Raw genomic sequence first — 26,195 nt, forward strand, 5'->3', positions numbered from 1 at the left:
TAGGATATGAGTCTAGAAATCCTCTAGAAAGCCGATAGCCAATCGACACATATTTGTCCAAGAAGCGGCAGCCTTTATTTAGGTTTCGTTTCGAAACGAACAAATCCCCGTTGTCGATGTGCTCATCGATAAACTCCTCGATAACGCGTTCCTAGTTCCTAGCAGCTTCGCGAGTGAGGAGTTGAACGATGGCGGCCGGGCTGCGATGGTCTGTCATCGGAGATAAACGTCAAACGCCCAGGGACGAGAATCGCTGATATTTGTGAGCGACGTTCATCGCTGACGTTAGAGATGGCCGCGAAGGAACCGGCCGTCGTCGTCGAGTCGATCGACGACGGTATAGCTGAACCCGGGATCGAGCCCGGAGCCTCCTCGGAGATGATGCTCGTCACCACCGACAGCTTCGACGAGTACGAGCAGGAGATGAGCAGCAGCATCGACGGCGACAGGCAGATGAAGGAGAGCACCACCAGCACCATCTCCGAGATACAGGAGGACGTTACCAAGGACATTCCCATCGCCGCGAGTCCGCGAGATTCCGAGAAGACCCTCTCCCTCGACGATGGCGAGATGGTCAGTTCTTCCTCTCTTTCTTGATCATATATCATACAGGGTGTATAGGAAATTGCTGAAACTAATCAGCTGTCATTTTTTAATGCATGCATTTTTTCAATAAAATAAACTAGTATACAAACATTTTATTTATATTCATTAAAAAATGTAGATTTTCCTCTTTTCAACACAATTTTTGTTTTCTCAATAACTGGGTGCATTAAAAAATGACAGCTGATTTCAGCAATTTCCTATGGGATACTCTGTATATGTAACAATTTGTTTCGAATAGTAACTAATATATAGATAATAGTAAATAATAGTAAATAATATATAGATTTATTATATTTTACTATATTTTAGGACGACGTCGCGCATCGTTTAAGTCAGAGTAGCCTAGACGGAGACCCGTTGCGTTGCAAAACGTGGCTGGCGCAGAAGAAGCATATCTTTATCTTGAGTCAGGCGGGGAAGCCGATATACTCTAGATACAGTTCAGAAGACAAACTAGTCACAGTTATGGGAGTTATGCAAGCTCTAGTGTCGTTTGTTCAAGCGGGCAGCGATATGATTAGATCGGTACACGCGGGTGACACAAACTTTGTTTTCGTTGTAAAGGGTCCATTGATTTTAGTGGCAGTGTCCAAGACTTTGGAAAGTGTACCTCAGCTCACTTTACAGTTAACGTATGTATTATCTGAAATCTGTGTAATCTTGATAAAATATATTACATCTCATATATTCATGCGTACATGTATATTTATTGTAGATATGTATATAATCAGATAATCTCTGTGTTAACGCAGTCTCAGTTGAATAGAGTATATGATCAAAGAAGAAACTTTGATCTACGAAGATTACTAACTGGCAGTGAAAGACTGATAGATCATTTATTGAACTTTATGGATAGAGAGCCAGCTTTTTTTCTAGGGGCCATTAAATGTTTGCCCCTACTTCCTTCGATGAGAAGTTCTATTACACAAACCATCATTCAAACATGTGCTAAAATCAAGGTATGAAAAACAGTAAAGGTATATTTACTCATTTATGAAATTAATATTAACATTGTTATTAAAGCAATTTACATATTTTTCAGAATTTAGTATTCGCAATACTTCTAGCTAACAATCAATTGGTAACATTAGTCAGAATGAACAAGTTTTTTCTACATCCAATGGATTTGCATATAATACAAAATCTAGTAGACAGTTCCGAATCACTCAAAACTGCGGAAAGCTGGACACCTATATGCCTTCCGAAATTCGATTCCAATGGATACATGCACGGTCATGTTTCTTATCTGTCGGAAGATTGTCAGGCGTGTTTGTTATTACTCACTGTTGATAGGGATGTATTTTTTGTATTGTCGGACGCCAAGCAAGTAAGAATAATCGAAATTAATTAAAAATTTATTTAATTATATGTGAACAATATAAATTTACCAATTAATTTCTCTTGTGATAGAAAATTGTGGAGAAATTGCGGCGGACGAATTGCTTAGAAGCGATAAACGAGTCGATGAACAAACCAACGATAACGACTGCCGACATCGGATTACCGGAGATGCGGCATGTTTTGTACAAGTGCAAAAGTACAGCGCAATTTTGGAGTCCCGGACTTCAAGCGCCTTACATTACGGATGAAGAAATAGAACGGTAAAATTGCAAACTTTAATCAAATACTTGTATACGCCGATTTATAACTCTTGCAATAAAATACAATTTTTTTCAGATTATTGGGGCTTTATCAGTGTTTGCATCATAGATTGCATTCTCCTAGTCGACCCTTAAAACTTATATTTCAACAACTGGATAAGGAAACAATGCTAGCATGGGTAAGAAAAAAATTTTTATAATTGCAAGTTTTTTGTTTGATTTTATACATATATATTTTCTCTTTCTCTAGGTTGCTTCTGGTTTCGAATTATATGTAACGTTTGAGCCTCTAGTGACAAAACCGGACGCTATCGAGGCAGTGAGTAAGTTATTAAAGTGGATTAAGAAGGAGGAAGAAAGATTATTCATTCTGAACTCGCCTACATTTTAAATAGCAAGTATTTTCTTGTTTTTCTATATTTATTAAGAATACATAAAAGTGATATAGAAATGTTCATCGACCAAACGTTATTTCGAAGCGTGAGAAATACATTAGGTATAAGGGTTCCAAAGTAAAAAATGATCGTAATAAGTTTTCAAGCAGGAATATAATTATTATTCGTCCATTATGTATCGGTAACGATATTGATCACTATTTTTTTATTTAATAGAGCAATTGTAATATAACGTAAATGAGGGATGAAAATGTATATATATATTTGAATATGTTATACGGATTCGATTCCGGATGCATATTGTGATTTTAATACCGAATTCCTAAATGTGTCACATACCGGCGCTAAATACATTCGAATAATGATACGAAAAGGATCATCAATCGATTTAATTTCCATTCACTCGATCTATATAAACACTCGATCAAAGCCTCGTCATATTTTAATGTCTAGTTCTATCACGTTCTCTCCTCCGATCTCGCTCTCTTTCTCTTTCTCTCTCCCTCTCTCTATCTCTGTCATCTCTTCTGTGACGATCCCTTTCCCTATCTTTATCTTTGTGCGACGACGAGTGAGTTTTCGGTGATCTGCTGCGTTTACGTTCCCTCCTGTCTCTGTCTCTTTCCCTTTCTCTGCTCCTCGACCTCTGCTTCTCCTTCTCAGATTTCTTCTCAGATCGAGAATGCCTCTTGTCCCTGTCCCTGTGACGATCTCTTTCCCGTTCATGATCATCTGGTCTTTTGCGTGGTGATTCCTTAACAGGTGGAATTTCTTCTTCCTCTGACGATTCAATACCATCATCCATATCATCCTCTAATGCTGATATCTTCGCCTCTGTTCAACATAAATGATTATATTTACATAGAGAGAGGTATGGCTAAATCATATTATATCCTTTTAGTAGGAAATACTTTAGATTGAAATATTGTACCTAGTTCATTATTCTCTTCTAAAACATATCTCTTTTGAATCCTGGGTAAAATAACATCACAAGATCTTTCTTCCCTGAGAAGATAGTCAATGAATTCATCCATGTGGATAAGTTCAAACACACCCTGCTTGTTCTGCATCCTGAGCTTTCTGTTATCGTTGAATAATGGTTCAAGATACTTGTAACAGTCCAGAGAAGAGCCAGTCAATCTCATGTACAATGCACCCAATGCGCGAACGTATTTAAACTCCTCGTTTTTTATAAACTCGACTATGATGTCCTTCTCAGGCTGTATTTGAAGCATTTTTAGTATGAGACACAGAAACGGAGTGGGCTTCACATTGCCACCATAAACTCCTCCTATAAATCTATAAAAAAAATAAAATAAAATTTATAATTACTTTCTTTCACAAATGTTGATATTCATCTGTCAAACGACTGAAGATAAGATAAATAATATTGAAGCAAGAGTAATCCAGAGAGGTTATGTTTTGATTTTATTAACCTCAACTCCATCGCCTTGTCAACCAACAATTCCGCTGTCAAGGCGAAACATTCTTCCTTCCAGTACTTGGAGTCGTATATCCGAGATCTGATGATCTTTTCCACCAAATATTGTGGATTCGTTCCGCGAATAGATTTAGCATCTTTCACGGTGCGGTTCGCCATTTTCGAATTTTCCTGCGGAACTTTGGTAAGGAGTCACCAGAGGGCGCCGGGATGCGGCTCTTCGCGATGCAAGATGCAACTTTACTTTATTGTATCCGATGCATCCGCGATGCGAGCTCGCGATAAGGCAAAAGTCTACCAAAAGAAAAAAATTTTAAATTAAGAGAAAGGTATTTCTATATATCTTAATATAATTATTCTAGCATCCGACATTTCATCTCTCTCTTTCGAGATATTAATTAATATATAAATTATTAAATAAGATATATATATATATATATATATATATCGCAAGATTTTTAAATAATCAATTTCGCAATAAATAGTATATCATCAAATATTATTTCCATATAAATACAAATGTTTTCTATATATTTAAAAAAATGCAGATTTAAAAAAATAAATTATATAATTTTTTAAAATTTTATAATTAAAAAAATATATAATAATTTATAATGATAATTTATATAATGATATATATAATATGATTATAATTTATAGTGAATAATTTTTAAAAAATTCTGCAATTTATATAATTGTCGCGGAATGGAGTCGCAGACGCAGAAATCCGTTCCGACAAAATCAGTCGTGTGTGCCACCTTTTCGATGTCACCTTTCTCTTCTGTAAGGTTCCGTAAGTAAGGGACCATTCACGATAGGGGCCTCCTTATTCTCTCCTCTTTCTCACTCGCGCTCTCTCTCTCTCTCTCCTTTCAGCACGCTCACCTGGCAACCTGAGAGAGGCCTACCCGGACTCCGGACGGCCATCTTGAGGCGCGCCGTGCAGTATCGCGCTCCTCGTCTCTCTCCCGGGCATTCTCCGCTCGTCCTTGCAGCCGGTCGCATGCGCCGCGTGTGCATCTCATGCAGGTCTCGACGTGCCTCGACGCAGCCAGCGAGCAACGGAGATCACGCCGGTAACGTTCGCGCAGCCTCCACCTGGCTCCTCCCTCGCGCATTCTTCGATAAGGCCCTGCGTCGGTGACGTCACCGGTATCCTCGATTCGGAAGGTTTTTTCCGCGAAAAGTGTCCGCCTCCGAAGAACGCACGGTGAGTTGGAGTTCTTGTACAGCGCCTCAGAGTCACGGCGAAACGTTGGTCTTGCTTATTATTTATATAATTATTATTAGTTTTTGGAGCTAGGATATGAATTTAATTATGATTGTTAATGAATTTTTTGTAATCTCGCGAAAGACTGTTTGAAAAAGACTCCTATTTATTCTGTGTTCCTTTTGCATTCCGTAGTGCAGAGTGGAAAGAGGTGCCTGTGCCAATCTTCAGCGACCCGTGAACGCGAGCCGAGACCAAATGTCACGGACGATGGGAATACGATCGTGCCATCGTTGATTATTCGAGGAATATACACGCAGTAGGATCGAAGAAACAGCCAGGAAACAACTTAAGAGGATCCGTCCGGGACTGCGCTATTATTATTGTGAGACCCAAGACCCGGAGTTCCACGATTCTTCGAGATATCATCGCGTCAGACCCCCGCGAAGGGAGAGCGTTTTTTAAATCGCGAGAAATCGTCGTGTAATATCGTCGTTTCGAAGCAGCGAAAGTACACGGGTTCTCTTTGTTCGCGCACGAGGAGAGAATAAGAATTTCCCCACCGCACGAATGTGACCCGCGTGACTAGTGTGTCTTATACACATGGTGGTTCCATTGTTGTCGAACAATCGGACGGTAGTGAACATATATACACGCTCCTTCAAGATCAACGACCTTCTCGTCAGGTGTGATAACTGTTCAGGTCAGCGCGAAGAAAGCTCTATGTAGGATTTTCTTCAGTTTCTTTTTTTTCTTTTCAATTCACCGATCTTTCTCTCGACCGTTCCGTTGTTGTACAGAACTACGGAATTCCGCTGGAGTTAACGGTTGAATGATTTCGCGTGGAAAAAGGAGCGTTTTTTCGATCACCGGCCTCGCGGTCGAGACATCGAGTTTGTTGTTTGTCGCGTTGATCGATTAGTTGTGGTGACGATTCAGCAGGATGGGTTCGAAGATCGAGTACGTCGAGTCCTCGCACATGTACGCGACCAATTACATTCGTAATTCCAAGGCGATCGGCGTGCTGTGGGGTATCTTCACCATATGCTACGCTATCATCGGCGTCGTCGCGTTCGTTACGCCGGAATGGCTCGGCGATTTGCAACACGAGAATCCAGGAAGATTCGGTCTGTGGACCAGATGCAGCTACGGCGGTAATGGTATGTTTATTCTCAATTGGAGAAAACAATTCTTTTATGTATAAAACATTATATTATTGTTAGATTATGATTAGATGTATTTTGTAATAATTTTTATTTTTTTGGTTTATTCAATTATTACCTAGAAATACAATATAATAAATAATATTAAAAATGAAAGAAAACAATATTACATAATATTACATTTAATATTATTTTGTAATTAAATATAATGTAATACATTTAATAATATAATGTAATAAATTCAAAAGTAATGTTATGTAATATTAAATGTAATTATATTACATAATATTACTGTTAAATTAAAATGTATGTATTATGTATAGATTATATTATTTTTACATTATATAATTAGTGAAATAGATATATTTTGTAATAATCTTTTTAGTTCAAAAAACTATTAATTTCTATATACAAGAATTGATTTCTCTAACTGGTAGAAAAGATTATTACACACAAAATACATCTATTTTACTATAATCATATAATAAAAATAATATAATAATTATACACAATAAATAAACATTTAATTTAAAATATTACATATATGTATATAATATTAGATATTATATTTTATATTTTTTAAATTATTATTTCTCTTATATTTCTTTCAATATTTCCTGGTAATAATTTTAAAAGAAAGAATTAATCGATTATAATTCGAGTTATTTGATTTTATATCGCTTAATTTTACAGGTGAGTTAGGTGAGGAATGTATCGGCCGACTGGACGATCTGTCGACAATCGCCAACGTTCCCTTCCGAGCCAGCACTATCCTAGTCGGTATCGCGGTGCTGATTGCGTTGCTGGCGATCTGCGCGATGCTGATGTTCTTCTTCTGCCAAAGCACCACCGTCTTCTACATGTGCGCCTGGATGCAAGTGGTATCAGGTAGCGTTACCCTTCGTTATGCCTCTTGAAAAGGGAAGAAAGAAAAGCATCGATTTCTCAATTCTCAAAGAGAATTGCCTTCCGCGACGGGCGCAGACGAGACTTCTATTTTAGAAAGTGCAACGCCAGCTCTAGGCCAGCTCTCGCGCGACCCATTACTGCAATCTCGACAGTAATTCCTTATCAGCGAGATGCAATTGCAAATTGCACCGATACGCCGCGCCGTTCCCGGGGTAGGCCGGGAAATGACGTAATCGCTCCGCTTAACGTGTGACATTTATCATAACGAACTTGCTATGTATGTATATCGATCGGTTTCATCTGCCTCGGATGTGTGGGGGATAACGCGATTTTAGAGCGATACCGATCGTCACAGGAAATTGTTCTCTTGTCACGGTTTTGCGCTCGCGAGAAAGCTCTTTCGCGAAAATTTTGCGCGGAGAGATCCGGGTCGGTCGAAATTAATTATAAATTTCAGACTCGCTCGCGTGATATATGTATAATAAAAAAAATATATATATGGTATATATTTTCTTTCATGTTGTACGCTTATATGCGCACTATTGAATTCATGAATAAAATGTCGCATCGACATTTTCTCGGTTTAGAAAGCGCGTGGTAATCGCTTGGATGATTGTCCAACATTGCTTGTGCAATGACTGAACGTAATAATAACATAGCATTGCGAGAATAACCACTTCATTCATGGATGACGTTCACGTTGACTGAACCGTTATAAGAGTTATTTAGGCAATACTGTATATTTTTTCTTTTCGATATTTTTCTTTTTCTATCTTGTTTCTTCTAAAAAGTATAAGGCTGTAAATTATGTGGAAGCGTGTTTCGCCCTTTTTTGATTCAGTAGATTTTTATTAGATGGTCTAAAATTATTAAAAAAAAAACAATTTGCGTTAAATACATTTCCTTAATACTAAAGATTCGCCTTATTCACGCGTATAACTGTTAGCGTTTCCGCGTTATTGCTTTCTAATTGTAATACGGTTTTGTCCGCTCTTTTGAGAATCCGTTGTTGAAACACGCGGTTTTTTTAGACGCACGCGCGATATCTGAGTAGCTTCTGGTTTTGCAATCGTAAACGTCGTCCGATGACTCGTGGCAAAATGTAGAATAGACCGTTATAACGTGCCCACGAGCCACTCTCTGCATATACCGTTCGTCAATGTCTCTATGATTAACGGAAACCGACTGCGATCGAGTCGATATTCCGCTGCAATAACTTCGTATCGAGACTACATCTCTCAATATGCAAACTGCATTCCGCTCTCAATTGCTCGGATTAATTTTATCGAGAGCGAAATGTATGCAAGTTTTAATTTTCGCACTTCGCTGACCTATTTCATTAATTATGACAAATATGCGCCTCTCGATATCGGTTGTCAACATATTATCTTTTATTTTTTGCACGTAAAGTAATTCCTTCGTTTATATATTATTTTACAATTATATGTGAAAATTGCATAATATTGCATCGCACGACGTTGCGAGATGCGCATATATAATTTGTTTAACGAGTGTAACTTACATAAGTCTTTAATACAACAAGTCTAGCAACAGTTTCGGCGTAAATTCGTGCGGCAAACGCGCGAGCTGGCATTATATATGGCTTAACGTCACGACAGTGAAAGTTACAGACCGAAACGCTCGCTCGCGAACTCGTAGCGTGAAACCGCGCGAATGAGGTGAATGTATCACCTGAGAGACGAGACGGGATGAGTTCCAATTATATCAAATTATGAAGATTATTGGGATTCTCTGTGTTTTTTAGAGTGTGAACGCGCGCGTGTGCATCCAAGTTCTAAGTAAGATCGCTCATCTTACAAAAGTTACAGCTGTAACCAAGTTCCTTTCACTACCGGGACTTCTCGCCTAGTCTTTTCAATCCCACATCCGCGTATCGTACATGCATATAAATGTCATGAACACTCCTACAAACTCCTACAGACTGCGGATGTATGAATGTAAATGAACGGAGAACCGCAGAGAGAAGAATCTCGCGAGTAATTCGCCTCGGCGAAACGTGTGTTATTAAAGTAAATCAGACTTGTCACTAAGTCGAGAAATATTGCTCGCGCTTAACGTTTATCATTAATCTAATTTTTTATGCTTCTGTACGTCTAACGTTATAATTATCTCAAAAAGAGAGAACTTGGATCGCTTGCGTTTCATGTAGCAGCGAGATCGCCTTGTAAATGTAATTGAATATCGTCTTATGTAACTGGAATATGATATTCCGAATATTCTTTTCAGCGATTTGCATGGCAGTCGGAGTGTGCATCTATCCTCTGGGTTGGGATTCGCCTGTGATTCGCGCCGTATGCGGTGCAGCTGCATCTAGGTACATATTTTTGCGGTGTATATATTGTACATATATATTTTCCTATTATATATATATATATATATATATATATATATATATATATATATATTTTGTAGATGTAATATATGTTTAGATTTAATTCTACTTTTAACTCTTTAGATTTAAAGATATTTTGTTATATATATTATTTATTTTCTATATTTATAATTAAAGACTAAAATATATATTTTTTCGAACAATTTCTTTCAACGAACTTTAATATAGATCTCGAAAAAGGATATAAAAATATCGATAGATTAGAACTTTGTTATTACACTTTACGCATTTTGAAGCTGATTTTATAAAAACTATTTTGTATTAATTTTCGGCAGGAAGAAACTTTCTTTTGTCAGAAGAAAGACTTTCTTCCGACTTGAGAGAAAGTCGCCTTTAAATTCACCAAAATATATGTATAGCTAATATAAATAATTACTATCAATTGTACCTTGCACAAGTACACTCTCATTGTATTAAATTTCTTAATTAAATGCGTGTTCGCACGCGTGCGAATTATTGGTGTGGCGCGATAAGTAACCGCAACCGTCTTATTAAGAATATAATCGCGATAACGATAAATGTGAGAAAAGTGGTAATTAAGAAACTATTCGACAGATACAATCCTGGCGCCTGTGCCGTGAGATGGGCGATACCGCTGGCTGCAATTGCGGCTTTGGACGCGGCTACCTTGTCGGCTCTTGCCTTCATCCTGGCCTCCAGACACGTAAGGCTGCAACCGGAGCCTTTCAATAACGGGTCCCTGTACAAAGGTAATTAACGGCAATTCTTTGAAGATTCTTTTAAAATTTCATTAATTATATTTATTAATTATAATTACTTCATTAATTATATTCGCGAGTAAATCAACTATTTAAATCTTCAATGAAAAGTACTATACTTGACATCTAATGACGTCAATTTTTTGTTTGTTCCAGGCGAAGTAAATCCAGGCTACATCAATGAGGCACAGAGCGTAGCCGGATCCCGCAAGTCCTTGTCTTTAAGACCGGTTCTCCTGGTGGCACCACCTGAACAGGACCGGTACAGCGAGCTCTCCAGGGCGAAGTCGCATTCGCATCATAGTCTGTATTCGCCGGCACCGTCGCATCCGGTGCACACCATGTCGACGAATACTCTCAATCATTCGCAACATAATTTCCAGCTCTGAGATAGTCAATCGTCAAAAAAAGAACAAAACAAAGGTTATTAAATAAACCTGTATATAGTCTGCCAGAGAAAAGCAATATTGTACATAAAAAAAACAAAACAATGGTGGATAATTTATGCGCCGTGTCTTGAACGGATTATTCGCAACGTTAAGTATTTTATCAGGAATAGAATCTCTAAATAAACAACGAAATTATGTATAAGACAGATACAATGGTAGAAATTGTTTCTCAGCCACTTAGCGTTCATTGTTTGTGCCGTGAATATGACTACATTGACATATATATATGTATTCTTCATATATCTCATCGATATGTTGTCTTTCTTAGGTTATTCTTTTTACATATATATATATATACACTTTATATAACTATTATAAAGTTTTAATGAAGATTATATAGAAGATATGTTAAATACGAGTTTTAAAGTATCGTTATCAATTTGTAAAATGACCTCTTTATATAGTAAGAAATATGCTACTTTTCTATTTAAATCTTCTCATCTATTCTAATCTCATGCTTGTGTTTATATATTAATACTAATAGTTATATATTTATATACTTATATATTTAATTAGATATGTAAAATTGTTAAATCAAACAGTTTTATATATTTCTCTGAGAACCGTATATTAGATTTTCTAAAAATGTTGAATTATATATATAAGTTAAATGCGATATAATTCGAAAAAAATTGATATATAAAAATTTTATATAAACGCAATCCGTGCCGTATTATCGGAACAAAGAGTATATTATTCATGTTATATAATTATTTAAGTTCTTAATTATTGTGACGTGCCTTTACGATGTAGTTATCGAGAATAAAATTGCGAATAAAATTTTTTTTTACCACAAAATTACTATATTTAACGAATATTTTACGTCGCTATAGAATACTCGTGTGCAACTTGGCAATTGATTCGATAAAAAGATGTAAAGTTTCTATGTAAGGAGACTTTCTTCTTGTGGGTGTCGCTAATGTCTAATAAAAAACAATAATTATTCATAGACTGTTGGATCGTAAAAGTCGTCAAATTATTATTATTACATCGGCTTCGATGTGCGTTTTGGTATGCAATACTATTATTTCTGCGGTCGCTGTCGTTCTCTTATAACTCGTTGACGTATGCATAAAACATGCCGAACATAAAGACGTGCAAGGCAAACACGGCATATATGTCACTTTGACTAGTGTATTTAATGATATTATACAGGATAAGTTTATTACGAGTATTAATTAGTCGATAAACTTGCATGATTTTTTAGGCGACGGTCTCCCGCGTAGGTCTGTCGCGGCGATACTTTAAAGTTTAAAACGAATCGCCTATAATTATATCTTAAAAATCTGATTCAAAATCCTTTGCGTTTGATTCAAATCGCAGTTTATTTACTTTATATTTCGCGTTTTCCATCTTTAATCCTAATTCTGAAAGAGATCATCTTTAAAGTCATTTAGAGACCCACGAGAAGACTGTTCGACCACAATTATTGTACAGAACTATTATTCTAATTATATCAGATCTCTCTCTATATGAGCATTCTGTGTAAATGTAAAGTTGACAAGTACTTTCTCTCAAATCTAAAAATTATCTTGGACTGTGTGTGGTGGACATTTGAATCGAGATTTTATCTCATCTCTTTTTTTTATTTAATATAATTCGCGAATAATTTTTCGAAACACGGAATGCTCATTCGTATAACTTCGCAATATCTAAATCTAAAATAAATATTTCAAGCCTACACGAATAACGGATCTCTTCCCTTTCGAGGAAGATGTGTTTCACACTCATCTTAAGGTCTAATAATCTCCGTGTATGGCAAATAAAAGAAAAGAGAAGTTTGAGCGTTAGCGATAATTTCCGTTTACGTAAAAGCGCACCCAGGTTACTCTCGCGGTTTCTCTTCGCATGCGGATATCGGATTGAGCCAATTTTGCGATGAACTCTTCTTTTCGAAAGAAGATTCATCATAAAGAAAGCGCGCGATGCCGATATTTCTCTCTTTCGCAAAAGATCGAGACGTCAGCTCAAAATAGCTCACGAGAATGCACAATTGGCAGGCGCGAGACAGCAAAGCGAGCAAATCGTTCGACATTAAAGCACTGGTGTTTTTATAGCGCATTAATTAGTCCGCGATGAGGAATGAGATACAAAGGTTTACAACGTTGTAAATGCAAAAAGAGATAGAGAGAGAAAGAGAGAGATGCCGCTCGATGTAACGTCGCTGTTTAATTTCCCTCTTTTTTTTTACGCGAGCGACGCATCGTCGTATTTTACAAGATATACACACGGCGTGTCACACGTATGACACCCTCGAACGAATCGTTTATGGCTTTACTGCTGCAGCCACCGCCGCCGCGCGTATATTCCATCCGCATCTGCTTTACGGCCGTTTGTTTATTATAGGCTTTCATTTAATTTCTCGATCCTCCGTGCCGGTATAACGGCATCGCGCAACGATGCTATTTCGCATCGGGCTCTAAAGTGCCAAGAGTCGCACAATAGGGACGCGTAATTGCCCGTTCGACGTTTCGGCGAACAGGCTGTCGAAGACGCCTAAAGTTTAGTAGATTATTATTCGAATGAAAAAGAAAGAAAATTTTCGCTGTCGCGACTTTTATTATATAGACGTCGTATATCGCATTTATTTTCGGTTAGCGTGGAATTATATCTCGAATCAATTTTGTTTTCATAAAGCCTGTGCGATAATGTCGAATTTCATCGTGTGACATGGCGGTCTGAAATTATTGTGTTACGTTAATGTGATAATTAGGGTGCGAGGAGAGACTGGCGACATTAATTGATATTTCATCGTCGGTGACGAATTCGACAAATTGTAAGATAATTCAGTGAAAAAAATGTACTTGATTGTAATTAGCGGTTTTACGTCGCTGTGGACATGCAATAAGTTTAAGCAGAAGTCTTAAATTCTTGAAGCGATTAACAGTCGTGTATTCGAACGTAGATGAGAGCAACGCCGGTGTTCCAAGAGAAAAAAAAGGGAAAAAAATAATTTAATTATAAGTTAACTTACACAAAGAGAGATTACGTATACTTTACTACGCGTTACAAGTTACAATCGATAATACAGTCATCGATCTTAACGTATTACGTATGGATTCGCGCGTATCGTTTCTCTTATTTTACTTCACAAGACAGCCACGTTCTCTCTCAAAGGAGAAAACTTCAATCTCCCCGTCCGCTCTTCTAATCTTTTTCATCAACTCCTATATGCTTAATCGATACTTCTAAGTTAGACACTTATAGGACATTCGCTACTCTCTCATTGTACCCGCAAAGATTATTCATCGCAGGTGCAAAGAAATAACTCTCAAAAGTTACATAGGGAATCGTTCAATTTTCATTGAACGCGCTTTGCTCATTATTTCTCTACACCTGGCAATACTACACACGTATCTATAGTCGACGATGTACGCTGTTACATCGTACAACGTTCTCAGAGATTCGTCATCAATCTGATTATCACGATATAGTTCGCGCTTTGTAATTAAATACACAACGCGTCTTAAAAGCTCCTCATCCGAGATATCCTCTTACATCTCCTTACTGACGACGATCCCACAGGGTTGCACCACGCCGATATTGGGCAATCTCGGCCTCCTGGGTGGAGATTTGCTTTCGTCTTTCTTCAGTAACTCTTCTATCGAGTAAGGATTCTTCTTCTTCTGCGGCTGCGGCGGCTGATTTTCCACCGCCGCGCTTTCGTTCGTCATCGTCGTCATCGTCGTCGAACTCGGATTCGTGTTCTTCGCCTCGGAAATCCTGTGTGACGTTGGACGATCCTGCTTCAAGGTTTCGACGACTGATAACGGGCTCTCCCGAGGGTTGTCCAAGTTTATAACGTGCGAATTGGGCGTGGCATGCCTGACGAATGCGCTCCGATCGCTGCCGATTTTCTGGCTAAGCTCCAAAATGATCGGGGTGCTCCGGAAGGACTTGTAATGGTCCTGCGAATCGACAAGATTCTCGTCTAGATCGCTCTTATCCAGCGAATCGTCGCTGCCGGCCGTCGAGCTCGAGCTCGACTTCAACTCCAGCTGATTCTGCGCGCCGTTTTGTTCCGACAGACGTTCAGCGTCCAAAGGTCTGTAAGAATAAATTTATAAATGTGTTTAATTAACTCGATATACTTGTACACATTTATCAAATCGATTAATATATGTCGTTAAATTGATTCCAGAGGTAGACTTACGCGAATGACTGCATCCCGTGCTGCAAGTGCAAAGTCGTCGCTTGGTAGAGGGACGAGTAAAAACTCTGATTCCAAGACGGCGTGCCGGTGTTGCTGTTGTTTGTGGAGATGTGCAATGGACCTAGGGCACCCGGATAGAACAGCTGATAGTCCGTTCTCATAAGTGTATCTAAGATAAAGAGAGACCAAAAGTAAGTGCATCCGTCATTACTATAATTTCTGAATCGCGAATTCGTAGAGAAAGTTATTCAAAAAATTTCTCATTACGTATTTCTCATTACAATTAAAATAAAAAAATATGCATATGTGTTTTTCTATATATCATAAGATCTTATCTAATATCATTTACAACATATTACTATTTTAATTTCTATAACATATTATTTCAAAATTTAATTAGCATAGTTTCGCTTTAATATTTTTTGACAGAAATCAGCTGATAAATGTCAAATATATTAATCGAGTTTAAAATGTTAATATATTATAATATATTATAATTTATAATATATTAACACTTTAAACTCGATTAATATTTTTGACAATTATCAGCTGATTTCTGTCAAAAAATATTATTCGAGTTTAAAGAAACTTTATATTTATAATTTTTTAAAAATATCATTTTTTAAAATATAAAATTGAAGAATGACGCATTGCACGCGCTTATGTTGTTTTAGTTTAATTTCATTCGTCCTGAAGAGAAACGGCAATGTTCGTCATTTCTTTCCTTTTCCATTGAATTTATTTGGTGCAATAAATTCGCGATGTGTGATGCATTTTTCTTTGTTAATAAATGACTATAATAACATAGCGGTCTCAAAATGTTTTGCGGCCGCCAGAAGTATTTTTATTGCGATTTCTGTTCTGCGTATTAATGTTATTCCAAGCTAGTTTTTGCTTGCAATTTTTTGCTTACATTAGCGAGAAACCGTTCTTAATTATATATTAATAAATGTTGATTCGATTCTCTTTCAATTTATAATACGAATATTCTCACATATATCTCGTCTCTGAAATAATATTTTAACCAGAAATGCGAAAATAAAATGTGCGAGTTCTCTTCTATAGACGCTAACTGTCACTCGTGACTCGTAGCTACATAGTTTAGAAGAAAGATGAAGATGAGAGTCCGGGGGAGCTCGTTTCGCAATTAGCTGCTCAAAGCCGGTAAATTGAGCACCGCTTCCAGCATCCCAGCAGCGGCACAAATTACGAAGCAAATTTTCCGTTTCGACAGCGCGCAGAGATCGCGTGCGTGTTCGCCCTGCCTGCTCTCTTCTCTGCGTGGCTTTTGCTGACGAGTCAATCACGGCAACGGGGTGTCTCGAAATTTGCCCCCTTTGGTCTCCCCATCCCACCCCTTGAGCCTGTGCTCACGATGTGCATCGCTCCCTATTCTATTCTTCTCCTTCAGCTCGAGTCGTCGTTTTCGGACATTTATCGTCTTTCTTCTGAAAATAACCGCACGAAGGAACTCCGTCGCCGCGAAGTAATTCCACGCGCTAGGGACAGGTGTTTAAGACGTCATTAGAGCCTGTAATGGTGCACTCGCAATAACGTAGTTTTAGCCCGCTACTCATAATGACTCACGAAGTTTTCGTACAACGAAAAGATAGACGCGCTCTTTTACTCTTTCTTTCTCGCCACTCTCGATCGCAATCTATCGCGTTTCCCAGCATCACACATACCTATCCGAAAGATGTTCAGAGAACATCGAGGGGATGTAAAATATCCTCTGAATGTGCTCTTTCCCTAATAGCACAACATATCCAAAAGATGTTCAGAGGATATCCAGAGAAAATTCGAACATCCTCAAGATGTTCTCTGAACGTCTTCGGGATATATGTGATGTTAGGGTTTGTCCTCTAAACATCTTTCGGACATGTGCTGTTAGAAGGTTTCTCATCGGTGTGCAAAAAAAAATCGACATGGTTCCGATGACGAAAGATTGTGATCATTTATCGACCCTCTCACCTCTGGTTCCGGCGTTCGACGGAATTTGTGACGTGTATCCGCCGGATGTGCCGCTCTCAATGGTGGGGATATCGGTGTGGAGTCCGCCACCTCGGAGAATACGATTAACCGAGGATACCGATGGTAAACTCTGGGGATCGCAGGCACCCTGGCGCGCGAGCTGCTCGCGGATCTCCCACGCGAACATCGTCGGCTGTTCCTGCTTCATCCGTAGAATCTTCTTCACTACCGTCGGCGTGGCCACTTGCTGCAAATACAGAGAGCAAAACCGTAAATAGTGAATGAAAAAAATGCAAAATGTCCGTAGAAAAAGCTATATTTATATTTATTTCAATATTCCCTGTAAACAAACTTTCCCATCAATTCGACGTGTTTCATCGTCCTCGTAAGGATGTTTATCGGTCCCAGGATGTGCGAGGCGCTGTTAATCATATCCGCGAACACGGTCTTCCTCTTTTTCTTTTTTACAACCCTTATCTCATCGACAAATTAACGTCAAGTGCGGTCACACTGTCGTCGGAGCGGGCCCGCACGCGCATATGTCGTTCACAGGTGAAGAGCAGAGTGACGTAGGGGTAGTCGTCGATCAAGATAGCGAGAGGAGTCCTACCGGTGGTGTGAGCGAACCTAGGCAGACCCATTTCGGTTTAACCCCGCGGAAACGGGTTGGTACCGTCATGCCGTTGGCCACCTCCGAAACAACTCCGAAGGGCTCCAGCGGTGCTCAATCCGCGCGCGACTAATTTGACTTGCTAATGAACGGTAATGGCACGCGGATAATTTTATGCTAACGCGATGGAAATGTTATTCCGGCCAGAACACAGATTTCGAGATCGCCGATCTCCTTCGAGGAGCGACAGCGGGAGAGATGCGCCGAGATCACACGCCCGGGAAAGGTAATCATCTTCCTGCCCGCGCAGGGGTCCAGCTTTCTCGTCTCCCATCTCCTTCTCTCTCGACGAGGAGAATACGTATATATGTACGTATGTATCACGAGCGGAACGATATCGCCGAATCTGTCGATTACCGATCCGTTTAGCGAAGGAGAAAGAGGAGAAGGAGATCGATACGATCTCTCTCTACGGCAGATTGTTTGGCAGAGGAGCGAAATAAATACTCCGGGTGTGCAACCGGACAATGATCGATACGATCGGCAAAAAGACAAACGGCAAACTGTCGACAGTGCTAAGAGGAATTATAAGTCTCGAATGGCCGATAGGGATCGCCCAATAATACAACCCTCTCGTTAATACAGAAACGTTAATCACTTAATCGTGTATCAAACTTATATCGGTAGCCAAACTATTTTTACTTTTATTTCGGATTTTAGAATATAATAAGAGCTAATATCGAACACGACAGGTCGTCGTCTCTCGCAAGTGAAAGCACCACTGGGAAGAACGTTTATAAGGGCTAATGCCTCGGGGGCGAAGTGCTCGGGAGAGAGAGAGAGAGGTACCTAATAGTTTGAAGGGGGTTTAGGACAAGCATCGCGTGCTCCCGGGAGCATCTCAGATTCTAATCTGACACTTCCGTCGTCGTCGTTGCCACAATTACCCCGGGGTCGGACAATATATACCGGTGCGTCCTAATGCGAGGACCCTCCGGTCGCATCGCGTCCGACGCATGTGCGTGTACATATATGTATGTACGTGTGACCAACGGAGGAAATTGGCCGGACAGGATGGACATCTGGCACTAAACGTTAGATAACCCAGTGTTATACAGCAGCGGGCCCGCCAAGGTACAGGTTGACCAACTCCGGTAATTATCGCGCGCAACTTGCGCTACAATGCCGTCCCTCTCTGGGTGCTCGTCGACGATAAGGACGACGACGGACGTCGGCGCTTTTGCGCCCCATCTTTTTCCCACCGTTGCCGATTCGCTACGAAATCATCGAGCGAAAGCTATGAAATAAATTGGAATAAAAGATAAAATAAAAAATTGTAAAAATCGATATATTTTTCTACACGCAGAGAATTTGATTTTAGAATTTATCTTGAAAATCATGGTAATCATGGAACAATGTGATATTGGTAGAATTTTATTAATATCTACACTATAAGATATAAAATATGTTTGATTAATTTTATTATGTACATATTAATATTTTTTATTGTAGTAAATATAAATTAGAAAAACTCTTATAAAATTCTTTTCCAATATACTATATTGTTTCACGATTGAAAGTAGACTGTGTAGAAATGTACCTATTGATTTTTTGACCAGACATTCACTGTTTTTTCTATTATTTTACCAATTTATTTCATAGCTCTCGCTAAATGGTTTTGTTCCAAATCGCGAAGCCAATAGGAAAAAAATGGGACGCAAAAGCGCTGACGTTTGTCGTCATCCTTGTCCTTAAATTATTTATTTTATTTTATTTTTATTTATATTTATACACGGAAATAATTTCCTTTTAGAATTTATTCTGAAAATCATGGTAATCGTGAGACGACAATATGATATTGCAAAAATTTTATAAGAGTTTCTCTGATTAATATTTGCCACAATAAAAAATATTAATATCTGTACAATAAGATATAAAATGTGTTCGATTAATAGTAAAATTACAATGTACATATTTTTTATTGTGGTAGATATTAATCAGAGAGACTTATAAAATTCTTCCGGTACCATATTGGCCCCAAAATTGCTATGATTTTCAGGGTGAATTCTAAGAGAAAATTTGTTCTGTGTATAAATAAGACTAAAAATAAAATAAAATAAATATAAATGAAAAAAAATTGTTCTAAACAGTTATTTGTGTTGACTGTAGAACCTGTCACTCGATTCTGCGCTCAAGGAAAACGAGACGTTTCCATTTGTCGCGCGGTCGCTCTTCAATGCCGCTAAATCATACATCGAAAAATAAATACACGTCCGGGCGGGGTCCGATCAAATACGAGCGAGATCTTAATTGCCAGATAAACGGAGGAAAAAAAAACGTTCGAGAGCGTGAATCGTATACCGAGAAAATGAATGTTCCCGGACGGATCGAAGAACCCGTGACAATAATAGTTCCAACGGGAAACGGCGGATGAACGAGGGAAGGGTAGGAGGATAAAGGGGAGTCCTTTCGAGAAACTGTCGCGAGATCGCGATCGCGAATCCGAAAGGGGAAGGGTTAATCGAGATGCGATGCGTATTCCGCGTCGAGGCGTGTCATATTATATGGGAGAGAGAAACTTTGTCGGGGATCGCGATTTTTTTCCCCCCGACGTTCCACTTTATTACCGCTTTGACGCGGCCCGTGCATTTTTCATGAGACAATTTTCTCTGTCATGTCGCCGACCCATTATCCAGACGCGTATCGCAATGACGTGCGCGTATACACGAGAGAGAGAGAGAGAAGATAACGGGAGAGAAAGTACGCGGACATGCCTCGAAAATGTTACGTACCGATATCCGGGGTAACACGTGTAGATTCGCCGATAGTCGGTCGATTAATCTCGCGGAATTGCACACGCTAAATTGCATCGCGTCGCACGAGATGCACCGAGACGGAGAGATTGTGTTGTAGTACAGAGCAATAAGATATACAAAATATATAATATATATACCCGTGTGCGAATGTCGGGCTTCTGCCAGAGTTGTCAACATGGCCCAGAAGTGGCACAATATTGGCTGCCAAGACTTGATAGCTGGTACTGCCCCAGTACGGATAAACCACCAGATCAATACTGTACCAGTCTCGTCCCTAATTGGTACTGTACCAATACTCCCATGCAATCATATTCTGTTCCGAGCCGAGTCTCGTCTCAGTACTGATTGTGTATAAGGCTAAAAATGATATTAATCGATGGCCAAGAATCGTCTCAGTACTGGGCTCGTGTCGGATTACTGGGAAGCAAGCAACTTTGTCTGCAGCGCGAGTACCGGTTCAAGTATACTGGAAGAAAATTGGGCCAATGTTTGTGTACCGTACTGACACAAAGTATTTTCTATACCGAGCCAAATATCGTATCAGTACTGGGCGTGCACTGGGGGCGAGACGTGAAATAGTACTGAGATGATAAAAGTTATGTTGGATAAAATCGTATATATTGGATCAGCACTGGGGATACATTGGGCCATACGTTGGTGTATGACAACAAATATTTTTATTTGGAAACATTAATTTATAATGATTTTAAACATATCGGTTATTCTAATGTTAGATTTGGTCCAATACTTGGACTAATAAATATGGCCCAATACTGATAATAAATGTTGTCCCAGTACTAATACTTTGTGTCGGGCCAAAGTTGGCATCAAGAGTTGGCCCAACATTGGCAATCAACGTTGCCTCTGTACTAATACTCTGTGTCGGGCCAAAGTTGGCGTCGAGACTGGGACCCGTGTTATCATTCCGACATTGTCCCAGTAATGATCTCAACTTATACTGGTCCAGAACGTCAGCCAGTACTGGCGACTCTGGCACCAGTATTGAGCCAGTACTGAGCCTTTTTGAGGTTCGCACATGGGTATATATATATATATATATATATATATATATATATATATCTCGAAAGCGAATTGAATTTAAAAAAATTCATCTGCTGCAGATCCATCCGGAAATCCATCCTTTGCGAAATCAAATGCACGGTTCGCGCCAAATTTTCACGCGCATCTTTCACGCAGCATCTTCATCTTCCGACGAAGGGCAACATCGTGGGAGCGGAAAGTCGTAATAACAGACTCAAAATGGGGAGCAACGTAATCTTGACAGGGCGACGTTCATCTCACGTTACTCAGCAGTAAAATCGGGAACGCTCTCCTCTTGATGGAAATCGACGTGATGGGAGGAAGAGACGGGGGGGAAGAGAGTTAAATGTCAGTTCTCGAGGAAGAGACTCGAGTTAATACTGCCAGGCAATCAAAGGGTTTACCTATTAGCCATTATTTAATTATCGGCGTAATTTTAAGAGCCACTTACGAACGAGGAGAGATAGTGACGTGCCACCGAGTCGATTATCTAACTATCATCTCGAGAGAGAAGGATCCTTTGTGCGGACGACAGGCATCAGGCAGGCACGTTGCAAAGAGGAAAGGAGCCTCGAGTCTTTGTGAACATATTTACTTCTCTCGATGGCCATATTTCTTCCTAATTTCTCACTCAAATTGCCGCGGTTTTGTCGCAAGAGAAAAAAAGAAGAAAAATGGACCACGGTAGAGGACCGTCTTGAAAAAGACCTCAGGACTTCGGGAGCCATGCATTAAACGCGCGATCGTTATTTCGCCGTGAGACTATTTTGACATACGTAAAATAAAACCGAACCGCCGGTAATGGCGGATGATGACTATCGTTTACATGCACGCGTAATCGGCTCCCCATAGCCGGAATTTAAATGCCTCTCTTCGGAGATGCTCCTACGGCGGACCACGTTTCTCTCTCTCTCTCTCTTTCTATCTACGTCTCCTTTTCTCTCTCGCCCGGTGCAGCGAATTCAGACTTGAGGAAGGTCGACGCACGCCGACGCCGACGTTATTAAAATAAATTCATTAAGCCGAAACGCGGGTATACGGTGTAACGTTGCACGGTCGACGCGTCGTAAGAAATTCCCAGTGCATGCGTACCGTGCAATTATATTGTCATTAGCGGCATCGTGTACGTGCACGATACTCCTGTATTGGTGCAGCTTCGCGATGCGCACCCGGGGGGCGAAATTGGCGTTCTCGAGAGAGAGAAGAGACCGAGACGTGGGACACGCGGTAAAAACTGCGACTCGTCGTTAATTTCGCGACGAGAGGAAGAGAGGGCGAGCGATTTTACGAGTTTAATTCGGTTTACCGTATTGCATTCGATGTGATTGGTGGCAATTTTGCAAATTCGATCGGAAAAGCGGTTTCTTCTCTTATAGTATTTACCCTCAAAATCATCATAATCGTGGAATATGATATTGCAAGAATTTTATAAGAGCTTTTCTGATTATTAATATTTTTTATTACATAAAAAAGATTAATATCTAGCATAAGAAAAAAAAATTAATTTTTATAAGAGCTTCTCTGATTAATATTCTTGTATCACAATAAAAATATTAATATCTACCACAATAAGATATAAAATATGTTTTATTAATTTTAGTAAAATTTACCATGTACATGTTAATATTTTTTTATTGTGGTAAATATATTAATCGAAGCAACTCTTAAATCTAAAATTCTTCCAATACCATATTGTCCCACGATTACCATGATTTTCAGGATAAATTCTAAACAAAAATTTTCTCGCAGTGTATCGGCAAGAAATCGAATCAATTTTCCCAGAATTTTCCATCGTTCGATGTCGAGGTACAAGTGTCAGTAAAAAATCACGTGTCAAGAAAAGCATGAAATTATGCAAATGCCTTGCGCGGGAAGGTGTTTGGATAATTGCACGCACGGTCAAAACACAGCCCTTACTTAAAATCACATCAGGAATATCTGAACGCGCGACTTTGCGCAATGGGGATAGGGGGGGAGGGAAAGAGGGGGATGGAGAACGACCCCTCATCAGTGGGGCATCGTTCTACAGCTAACGCATACACGGATGCGCGCGATCGCGCTCGTTTTCATCGCGTTTTTGCGATACCGACATCAATCTTTTTCCAAACCGCGAGACTCTCACCATTTTGCATTTCGCACACTGAATTTTTATTTTCGAGCAAATTTTATTTCCAAATTCGGCGTGATCAAATTTTTCTCGAGGACACATTAACTCTTAATTAATGAAACACAATAAACATTTTTTTGAACTTTGGTATCTTGTACATTTATATAATAAAATATACATCTTTATAGGATTTATAGGCTTCTTAATAAAAATTCTTACAGATTTTTTTATTAAAAAAACTAGGCTTTAAAAAACCCAATTCCTATAAAGAAACCTAGAATTTTTAAAACGAAAAATCTTTGTAAGCTTTATAGGCTCTTTAATAAAAAATGTCATAGATTTTTTGATTGAAAAAACTCTAGGCTTAAAGAAAAAAACAACCCTTATAAAGACTCGACATTTTCTGGGAAGGCTAATTAAAAAGAAAACCGTATATAATATACATAATTTAGTAAAAATGACGCTGAGATCTTACCTTGGTCTTGCTTCCGCCGATGCTGCCGGGCCGGATACTTCCCGTCTCGTAGAATCTCGTGAGGATCTTGGAGACGCAGCCGTGAGAGACGAGTAGCTGCCGCGAAATGTCACACGGCCTGACGCCGACCATGGCTAGCTGCACGATTCTCTGGCGCACGCAGTCCGGCAAGGGTCTGCCGTTCACAAAAACGCCGCCTAATTGATTTACCCCGGCTTGTCCTGGAACAGTCGAACCGATCGCGATTTTACAAAATGGCGGTGACAGAGCTCTGCAACGATGACCACTCGTTTCGGACAGTGCCTTACGGGCGACCTACTAGCTGCTCCAATTTTTGCTGTAGAACAAAAAACCAAATTTTTTTTAATTCTTTATATCATTAGCTAGCGAACTACGTACGGAAATTAAAAAATAATTGTTTTTGTAAAAATGACACAAGTTTGAAGAAAAAGTTTCATTTTTTGACGAAAAATTTTGCACAAAATTGTTTGTAAAAAAAAAAGTTTACAACGGAACGTAAAATCCGTACGTAGTTCGCTGACAAATGTATCTTAGAAGCTACAGTTTAAATTTGAAGTAAATCGGTCAAGATTTGTGGGAGTTATGAGGTCGCCCAGTTTGAAAAAAGTGATTTCGAGAAAAACGCGTTTAAAGTTTTATGTAACTTCCAAAAATGACACTTAGGAATTTGTTTCCGTTATAAAACCTTTTTTTTCTTATTTCTAAGATCTTAAAGCATCATTTAAGCAAAAAAAAAAAAAAAACGATTTTTTGAATAACTGCGCGGTTACGATAAAAAATGGGAAAATAACGATCGCCGCGGCCGATAAGCGACCTGGAAAGTTGGCAAAAATTCGGGGATTTCGCGATCGCGAAAGGTGTTTATCGATTCAAGGGACGGACATAGTTCGGAGATATATATTGTTAATAGAAGCGACCGCCCGAGAAAGGTCGGCAGGTGCACTTTTTGGCATGCGGTCCCAGGTCTGGCCCTCTAATGACATCGTTACGACTAATATCACGGAAAGGACCTTCCCTTTCTCCGTCCTTTTCGCTCGCAAAGACGTATCATTATTTACTGTAACATTAGGAAGGAGATCGTGCGGAGCGATTTCTCACAGCGAAATCTCCCGATGTCTCTTTACTTCCCTCTCTTTCGCGCGAGGCTCGTTTGTAATTAACGTGGAATCGTGTGAGCATTTCGCTGCTCTTATGCAATTCAGGATTACGAGACCAAACGCATTAAATGTTCGTTAACATGTGCGACAACTGTTGTCGCGGCACTTATGGGCATATAACGCCTTTCACGAAATGTACTTTATTTATTTCGCGTATGAGTATAGATATATGTGTGCGTGAAGACGTCACGTAAATTACTTCCTGTTTACGCGCGATCATTATTTCGCCGAGAGAAGTTTCCTCGAAAACTTCCCAAATGTATAATCAGACTCTTGACAAAACTGTAAAGCAACTTTCTGTTTAATAAAATTTCGATTTTACAACGTCGAAATTCCGGAACCTAATAAAATTAACATAATGTTGTGACGGGATTTTGAAGTTTAGACCCAACGCGACGAGATTGACAGGAGGACGGTTTTAAGAGATGATGGCTCTCGCCTCTTTTTTTATTTACACGTCCATAAAACGTTTAATCGCGTAATTCGTACTCACCGGCGCGTTATAACCTGGAGACTTAAATCCAAATGGAAGATGGCGAATTATTTATGCATTACGTGCGCGTAAGGTATCTATGTTTCGTATGGATCAGCTGACACACTATAGCTTCGACTCGAGCTGTTCATTTTATATAATCGATATTATTCCAGCGCGGTATCGTAAAATCGTAATATCAGACTCGTCTCATGCGAATAAAAACGATCACCGATCAATCGATCACCGATTTTATGTCCGCCATCAAGAAAACGATTTGCAGATTTGATTCGCAATTTGATATCAAAAGACGAATAATATTTAAGTTGTACGGGAGTTTGCTCAACTTTTGCGTATACGCGGATTATGCGAAGTGTTTAGGAAACGAGGAACAAATTTTAGAATCAAAGTCGATAATTATTACATTATTAACATAATAACTCTGAACATTGAAATTTGAAAAGTT

At 39.2% G+C, this 26,195-nt stretch overlaps 4 protein-coding genes across 7 annotated transcripts in view; 2 read left to right on the top strand and 2 right to left on the bottom strand.

Moving 5' to 3' along the window:
* Window positions 1-48: 48 nt before the first annotated feature.
* On the top strand, window positions 49-2,975 carry Mon1 (vacuolar fusion protein MON1 homolog). Its single transcript, XM_029321358.2, has 7 exons — window positions 49-573; window positions 916-1,238; window positions 1,322-1,565; window positions 1,649-1,933; window positions 2,017-2,207; window positions 2,284-2,386; window positions 2,458-2,975. Exons 1-7 carry the CDS (start codon window positions 292-294, stop codon window positions 2,596-2,598), a joined length of 1,569 nt encoding a protein of 522 aa, XP_029177191.1. The 5' UTR covers window positions 49-291; the 3' UTR covers window positions 2,599-2,975.
* Prp38 (pre-mRNA processing factor 38) lies at window positions 2,242-5,773 on the bottom strand. Of its 2 annotated transcripts, none has more exons than XM_029321364.2 (4): window positions 4,929-5,773; window positions 4,039-4,337; window positions 3,534-3,901; window positions 2,242-3,436 (listed from the first exon to the last, which is right to left on the bottom strand). In XM_029321364.2, exons 2-4 carry the CDS (start codon window positions 4,200-4,202, stop codon window positions 3,045-3,047), a joined length of 924 nt encoding a protein of 307 aa, XP_029177197.1. In that variant the 5' UTR covers window positions 4,203-4,337; window positions 4,929-5,773; the 3' UTR covers window positions 2,242-3,044. The 2 variants fall into 2 exon arrangements, with proteins under 2 accessions (XP_029177197.1, XP_029177196.1); XM_029321363.2 differs by having other exon boundaries at window positions 4,802-5,773.
* On the top strand, window positions 4,716-12,703 carry Lhfpl (LHFPL tetraspan subfamily member 5 protein). 2 transcript variants are annotated; one of them, XM_029321365.2, is made up of 6 exons: window positions 4,716-5,253; window positions 5,449-6,413; window positions 7,110-7,304; window positions 9,573-9,660; window positions 10,294-10,448; window positions 10,614-12,703. In XM_029321365.2, exons 2-6 carry the CDS (start codon window positions 6,197-6,199, stop codon window positions 10,844-10,846), a joined length of 888 nt encoding a protein of 295 aa, XP_029177198.1. In that variant the 5' UTR covers window positions 4,716-5,253; window positions 5,449-6,196; the 3' UTR covers window positions 10,847-12,703. The 2 variants fall into 2 exon arrangements, with proteins under 2 accessions (XP_029177198.1, XP_029177199.1); XM_029321366.2 differs by having other exon boundaries at window positions 5,246-5,297.
* Window positions 11,859-26,195, bottom strand: part of Poxn (paired box pox-neuro) — a 75,657-nt gene continuing 61,320 nt past the window's right edge. For both annotated transcript variants that reach the window (XM_029321360.2, XM_029321359.2), the window contains exons 3-6: window positions 24,080-24,300; window positions 17,031-17,277; window positions 15,060-15,228; window positions 11,859-14,953 (exon numbers count right to left, since the gene is read on the bottom strand). In XM_029321360.2, coding sequence (XP_029177193.1) covers window positions 14,401-14,953; window positions 15,060-15,228; window positions 17,031-17,277; window positions 24,080-24,300 — 1,190 coding nt within the window. In that variant the 3' untranslated portion in view covers window positions 11,859-14,400. The remainder of the gene's footprint in view (window positions 14,954-15,059; window positions 15,229-17,030; window positions 17,278-24,079; window positions 24,301-26,195) is intronic.

This window comes from Nylanderia fulva, unplaced genomic scaffold, assembly GCF_048542155.1.
Source record: "Nylanderia fulva isolate GAGA-0341 unplaced genomic scaffold, ASM4854215v1 Scaffold2, whole genome shotgun sequence".
In the NCBI taxonomy this organism is placed as follows: domain Eukaryota; kingdom Metazoa; phylum Arthropoda; class Insecta; order Hymenoptera; family Formicidae; genus Nylanderia; species Nylanderia fulva.

Bases quoted from the DNA above. Each gene is read 5' to 3' on its own strand.
- Mon1 (XM_029321358.2), top strand. From the start codon at position 292: ATGGCCGCGAAGGAACCGGCCGTCGTCGTCGAGTCGATCGACGACGGT. The intron at 574-915 runs GTCAGTTCTTCC...ACTATATTTTAG, and splicing joins CCCTCGACGATGGCGAGATG to GACGACGTCGCGCATCGTTT. The intron at 1,566-1,648 runs GTATGAAAAACA...CATATTTTTCAG, and splicing joins AAACATGTGCTAAAATCAAG to AATTTAGTATTCGCAATACT.
- Prp38 (XM_029321364.2), bottom strand. From the start codon at position 4,202: ATGGCGAACCGCACCGTGAAAGATGCTAAATCTATTCGCGGAACGAAT. The intron at 3,902-4,038 runs GTTAATAAAATC...TTTTTTTTATAG, and splicing joins GACAAGGCGATGGAGTTGAG to ATTTATAGGAGGAGTTTATG. The intron at 3,437-3,533 runs GTACAATATTTC...TATGTTGAACAG, and splicing joins AGAAGAGAATAATGAACTAG to AGGCGAAGATATCAGCATTA.
- Lhfpl (XM_029321365.2), top strand. From the start codon at position 6,197: ATGGGTTCGAAGATCGAGTACGTCGAGTCCTCGCACATGTACGCGACC. The intron at 6,414-7,109 runs GTATGTTTATTC...TTAATTTTACAG, and splicing joins ATGCAGCTACGGCGGTAATG to GTGAGTTAGGTGAGGAATGT. The intron at 7,305-9,572 runs GTAGCGTTACCC...TATTCTTTTCAG, and splicing joins CTGGATGCAAGTGGTATCAG to CGATTTGCATGGCAGTCGGA.